Source organism: Oncorhynchus mykiss, chromosome 19 (genome assembly GCF_057628025.1).
Source record: "Oncorhynchus mykiss isolate SJ-2025 chromosome 19, ASM5762802v1, whole genome shotgun sequence".
NCBI classification, from domain to species: Eukaryota; Metazoa; Chordata; class Actinopteri; order Salmoniformes; family Salmonidae; genus Oncorhynchus; species Oncorhynchus mykiss.
In genome coordinates, this window is record NC_143040.1 from 54,684,770 (window position 1) to 54,690,769 (window position 6,000).

General features: G+C 41.5%; 1 protein-coding gene across 3 annotated transcripts in view; it reads left to right on the plus strand.

Annotated features, from left to right (window-relative positions):
• The window catches only part of LOC110497988 (TOG array regulator of axonemal microtubules protein 1), a 36,490-nt gene extending 31,345 nt beyond the window's left edge, over window positions 1-5,145 (plus strand). For all 3 annotated transcript variants that reach the window (XM_021574493.3, XM_021574497.3, XM_021574498.3), the window contains 5 exons: window positions 694-809; window positions 1,049-1,229; window positions 1,444-1,663; window positions 1,750-1,836; window positions 2,151-5,145. In XM_021574493.3, the coding sequence (XP_021430168.2) occupies window positions 694-809; window positions 1,049-1,229; window positions 1,444-1,663; window positions 1,750-1,836; window positions 2,151-2,410 (864 nt within the window). In that variant the 3' untranslated portion in view covers window positions 2,411-5,145. The remainder of the gene's footprint in view (window positions 1-693; window positions 810-1,048; window positions 1,230-1,443; window positions 1,664-1,749; window positions 1,837-2,150) is intronic.
• Window positions 5,146-6,000: the final 855 nt, after the last annotated feature.

Consider the following 6,000-nt stretch of genomic DNA (forward strand, 5'->3'; position numbering starts at 1 on the left):
GCATTCCAGTTGAAGTTGGTTGAGAGAATTCAGTACCTAAGTTACATAGATGACACTTTGTAAACTTCATTTGGCTTTTAACATTTTGATTAGGATCTGAGTTGACAAAAGCTCTTAAGCAACAGTGCACTGGCAACTGTCTTTCTTTCCTGTCACCCAAAGAGTCTTTAGCCTCTTAAAAGGAGGGAGAAACATATGTCAGGCCCAGATGCTCTCAGCATTTCATAAGTTCCTTGTTACAACATGTTTGAACTCTGCCAGCTGACTCCTCATCCTCCAACCTCCCTCCCCTCCTCTCCTCCTCTGGTCTGGGATGATTTGGACCGCAGAGTGAAGGAAAAGAAGCCAACAAGTGCTCAGCATATGTGGGAACTCCTTCAAGACTGTTGGAAAAGCATTCCAGTTGAAGTTGGTTGAGAGAATGCCAAGAGTGTGCAAAGCTGTCATCAAAGCAAAGGGTGGCTACTTTGAAGAATCTAACATCTAAAATATATTTGGATTTGTTTAATACTTTTTGGTTACTACATGATTACATATGTGTTATTTCATAGTTTTGATATCTTCACTGTTATTCTACAATGTAGAAAATAGTAATAAAAAAAATTATACATTGAATGAGTAGGTGTCCAAACTTTTGACTGGTACTGTACATTTGTGTGATCTATGAGTTACGTGTGTTAATGTGTTCTGCAGGGCCTGGGAGAGATGCCCCAGGACACCCCGTCAGCCAGGGGCCGGCGTTCCCACCCTGGCAGTGGGACAGTGAGGGCCTCATCTCTCAACAGGGAACCACTCAAAGTGATCAACAGGTGGGAAAACGCAGCACCAACTGAAACATGTAGCACTTTCCATACTATCCCTGAATTTAGTCTCTCTTCAAGTCAACATCTCTTATATACTGAACTGTTATGATTGAAGCCATGGCTAGCCTTGCTGTTTGTTTTTGCATTAGCACAGTTTGTGTCAATGAATGTAGAGTTTGTTCATGTGTGTATCCATCAGTATGAACTCCGTCTCCATATCTTACCTACTGTTTGTGTATCTGCAGGCAGTCTGGGCAGTACAACGGAAGACCTCAAGCTCACAGCATTGCAGACAAGATCGAGTACATCAAGCAGCTCACAGCCCTGCTGGGTTCAAAGGACTTTAGAGAGCGCATCAAGGGCATCGACCAGCTAATGGTGGACTGCGAGCACAACCCCAACATGGTCATCAGCAGTATCTTTCCGGTAACTGATGTCAGCTGAACAAAACTGGATATTTTTTTGCCTCATATACCCTAACATCCTAAAGGCCGAAATCCTCTGACTATCACAAAAAATACTAGCTATACATTTTATTGACGAAATCAACCATGCAAAGTACCATAGATAAAATGGCCTGTGTAAGCAGGTCATAGTTGAATCTGTAGTAATGCTTCTCTCATCTCTGTCCTTCTCGCAGGTGTTTGATGCCTTTAAGGCCAGACTGCAGGAGTCCAACAGTAAGGTCAACCTGTACGCTCTAGAGTCTCTGCAGAAGATTGTCACTCTGATGAAGGATAACCTTGCCCAGGTAATCTACATCCTGGTCCCAGCCATCGTGGACAATCACCTCAACTCCAAGAACAACGCTATCTACACTGCTGCTATTGGAGCCATCCACACACTCATCCAAAACCTGGGTGGGTGTCTGATGATGTTTCCCATCACATCATCTGGTTTGAGGCTTGAACGTAGCTTGACTTTTTGTGCTTGACTTTGTTCACAGATAACGCTCTCCTCCTCCAGCCCTTCTGCACCAAGGCCCAGTTCCTGAGTGGTAAGGCTAAGGTGGATCTCATAGAGAAGGTTGCAGGTATGTTCACTGAAACAGTTTGCTTGAGATATTCCCTTCAGTACCTAAGTTACATAGATGACACTTTGTAAACTTCATATGGCTTTTAACATTTTGATTAGGATCTGAGTTGACAAAAGCTCTTAAGCAGCAGTGCACTGGCAACTGTCTTTCTTTCCTGTCACCCAAAGAGTCTTTAGTCTCTTAAAAGGAGGGAGAAACATATGTCAGGCCCATATGCTCTCAGCATTTCATAAGTTCCTTGTTACAACATGTTTGAACTCTGCCAGCTGACTCCTCATCCTCCAACCTCCCTCCTCTGGTCTGTCTTTCAGATCTGGTGATAGAATTATATCCACGTAAACCCCAGGTGGTGGAACAGAAGGCGTTACCCCTGCTGTGGCACCTCCTGGGCACATCCAGCCACAGTGGCACTGTCCACGGCCGGGGTGGCAGCGTGCGAGGAGCCACCTCCAACCTGTGCCAAGCCCTCTACACCCACATGGGGCCTGGGCTGGCAGAGTTCGCCGCTTCCCAGTCTGCCAACGTCCACAAGAGCCTCAACGAGCTCATGAGGACCCTCTCCTACCCCTGAGGGCCCCTCAGAAAACACAACCTTCAAAACACAATCACCCCCCCCCCCTAGACAGAATAACAGAAACACTGACCTTCCTTAAAGACAGAGATGTTCTACATTTCTGATAGTGCCTGCACTTTTTTAACGTTACAGAGTATAGAAAGTCCTTAAGATGAGAGCCCTTAAATCAACCCTCTTCTCAGCAAGCTATGGTGTCCTTTAATAAAGGAGCACAGGCAGACAGAGACTTCAGCTGTTGGCATCAGGTCTTACACTCTCAACAACCTGTTCTCTTTGCACTTTGAAGATGTCGCTCACTATCATGATAGTTGTCGTCATGAATATGGCTTGGTATGTATCGTCATATGATTGTTGCTGTTGTTTTTTATTAATCTTATTGTACGCATTTCGGAGACAACATTATGAAGAATGTACATTTGAAATGCACAAAAAGGAAACGGGACCTGAAAGATGTATATTTTAGCTGTTTCATTTGATGTGAAATTTCTAAGATGTCTTATACGGTTGTTTAAAAGATTTGTCAGAGTGAAGATTAATGATTTCAAATATTTTGTATAGCTCAAATATGTGATTGCACAGTATTAGCCTAATCTGTATGCTGTACGATGTTGCGGTATATAATGTACAGTATCTATTGTATATGGTTTGTAATTCTTATTGTAACAATTTGTTAATGAAGTGGTGTTCTGGCATGTCTTAGCTTTTTACTTTTTGCTTGACCAAAATGTACTGACGTGATCAAAAAATATATTTATATTTTTGTTAAGGATATATATATATATATGTATATATATGTATATACAGTGGCGCAAAAAAGTATTTAGTCAGCCACCAATTGTGCAAGTTCTCCCACTTAAAAAGATGAGAGAGGCCTGTAATTTTCATCATAGGTACACTTCAACTATGACAGACAAAATGAGGGAAAAAAATCCAGAAAATCACATTGTAGGATTTTTAATGCATTTATTTGCAAATGATGGTGGAAAATAAGTATTTGGTCAATAACAAAAGTTTATCTCAATACTTTGTTATATACCCTTTGTTGGCAATGACAGAGGTCAAACGTTTTCTGTAAGTCTTCACAAGGTTTTCACACACTGTTGTTGGTATTTTGGCCCATTCCTCCATGCGGATCTCCTCTAGAGCAGTGACGTTTTGGGGCTGTTGCTGGGCAGCACAGACTTTCAACTGCCTCCAAAGATTTTCTACGTGGTTGAGTTCTGGAGACTGGCTAGGCCACTCCAGGACCTTGAAATGATTCTTACGAAGCCACTCCTTCGTTGCCCGGGCGGTGTGTTTGGGATCATTGTCATGCTGAAAGACCCAGCCACGTTTCATCTTCAATGCTCTTGCTAATGGAAGGAGGTTTTCACTCAAAATCTCACGATACATGGCCCCATTCATTCTTTCCTTTACACGGATCCGTCGTCCTGGTCCCTTTGCAGAAAAACAGCCCCAAATCATGTTGTTTCCACCCCCATGATTCACAGTAGGTATGGTGCTCTTTGAATGCAACTCAGCATTCTTTGTCCTCCAAACACAACAAGTTGAGTTTTTACCAAAAAGTTATATTTTGGTTTCATCTGACCATATGACATTCTCCCAATCTTCTTCTGGATCATCCAAATGCTCTCTAGCAAACTTCAGACGGACCTGGACATGTACTTGCTTAAGCAGGGGGACACGTCTGGCACTGCAGGATTTGAGTCCCTGGCGGCGTCGTGTGTTACTGATGGTAGGCTTTGTTACTTTGGTCTCAGCTCTCTGCAGGTCATTCACTAGGTCCCCCCGTGTGGTTCTGTGATTTTTGCTCACCGTTGTGATCATTTTGACCCCACAGGGTTAGATCTTGCGTGGAGCCCCAGATCGAGGGAGATTATCAATGGTCTTGTATGTCTTCCATTTCCTAATAATTGCTCCCACAGTTGATTTCTTCAAACCAAGCTGCTTACCTATTGCAAATTCAGTCTTCCCAGCCTGGTGCAGGTCTACAATTTTGTTTCTGGTGTCCTTTGACAGCTCTTTGGTCTTGGCCATAGTGGAGTTTGGAGTGTGACTGTTTGAGGTTGTGGACAGGTGTCTTTTATACTGATAACAAGTTCAAACAGGTGCCATTAATACAGGTAACGAGTGGAGGACAGAGGAGCCTCTTAAATAAGAAGTTACAGGTCTGTGAGAGCCAGAAATCTTGCTTGTTTGTAGGTGACCAAATACTTATTTTCCACCATAATTTGCAAATAAATTAATTAAAAAATCCTACAATGTGATTTTCTGGATTTTTTTTCTTATTTTGTCTGTCATAGTTGAAGTGTACATATGATGAAAATTACAGGCCTCTTTCATCTTTTTAAGTGGGAGAACTTGCACAATTGGTGGCTGACTAAATACTTTTTTGCCCCACTGTGTGTATATGTATGTGTGTACACTGATGCCTAGCTCAACTTTGGGTGTAAACCAATTATACTGTCTGAGTGTAACATTGAAACAATTTATCTTTAAACTAACGACTGATACAGAGACGGTGAAGCCCAGGTCTGTGATTCTGTTTCAGTATAGTGCCAGTCTTAACGTAGCCTTTCACTATTCTATGTTTAAATTATATTGAAATTGTTTGTTAACGAGATGAAAGACCGACTGATATTTAAAGTGTGTATTTCTATAAACTATATGCTTTGTTTTTTTATTTATGTACTTTATTGCTTCACATCTTTGTTGTAAAGATAACTTTCCTATGCTATCATTGTAATGCCTCAGCTCAGTGTGGTTGGCCTTGTTGCCTTGTATCACCTAAAGGGGGAAAAGATGTGTGCTCCTGTTCTTTAATGTCTTGAGGAAGAGGGGGCTGTAAGGTAAGGATCTATTTCCAATTAGTTGGATTAGACATGCAAGATTGAGCATCTGAGTCGGTTATTAAAACAAGACAACTGTCACTGATTTACACGATTTGCTTTTATTTACATGTAAATAAATACAAAAATGTGTTTAGTTACATGACAAATAATAGCAAAGCAAAATATTGTAGAAAATGTCAAGTTCCTTGAGAAGCTAGTTCTCATTGACATACAGCTCCAGTCAAATGTTTGGACACCTACTCATTCCAGGGTTTTTCATAAATAACACATGGAATCATTTGGAAACCAAAAAAGTGTTAAACAAATCAAAATAAATGTTATATTTGAGATTCTTCAAAGTAGCCACCCGTTGCCTTGATGACAGCTCTGCACACTTGCATTCTCTCAACCAGCTGGTATACAGAAGATATCCCTATTTAGTAAAAGTCCATATTATGACAAGAACGTCAGTCGATGAGGAAAATTTCAAGAACTTTTAAAGTTTCTTCAAGTGCAATCGCAAAAACAATCAAGCGCTTTGATGTAACTGGCTCTCATGAGGATCGCCACAAGAAAGGAAGACCCAGAGTTACCTCTGCTGCAGAGGAGAAGTTCATTAGAGTTACCAGCATCAGAAATTGCAGCCCAAATAATTGTTTCACAGAGTTAAAGTAACAGACACATCTCATCATCAACTGTTCAGAGGAGACTGCGTGAATCAGGCCTTCGTGGTCGAATTGCTGCAAAGAAACCAGT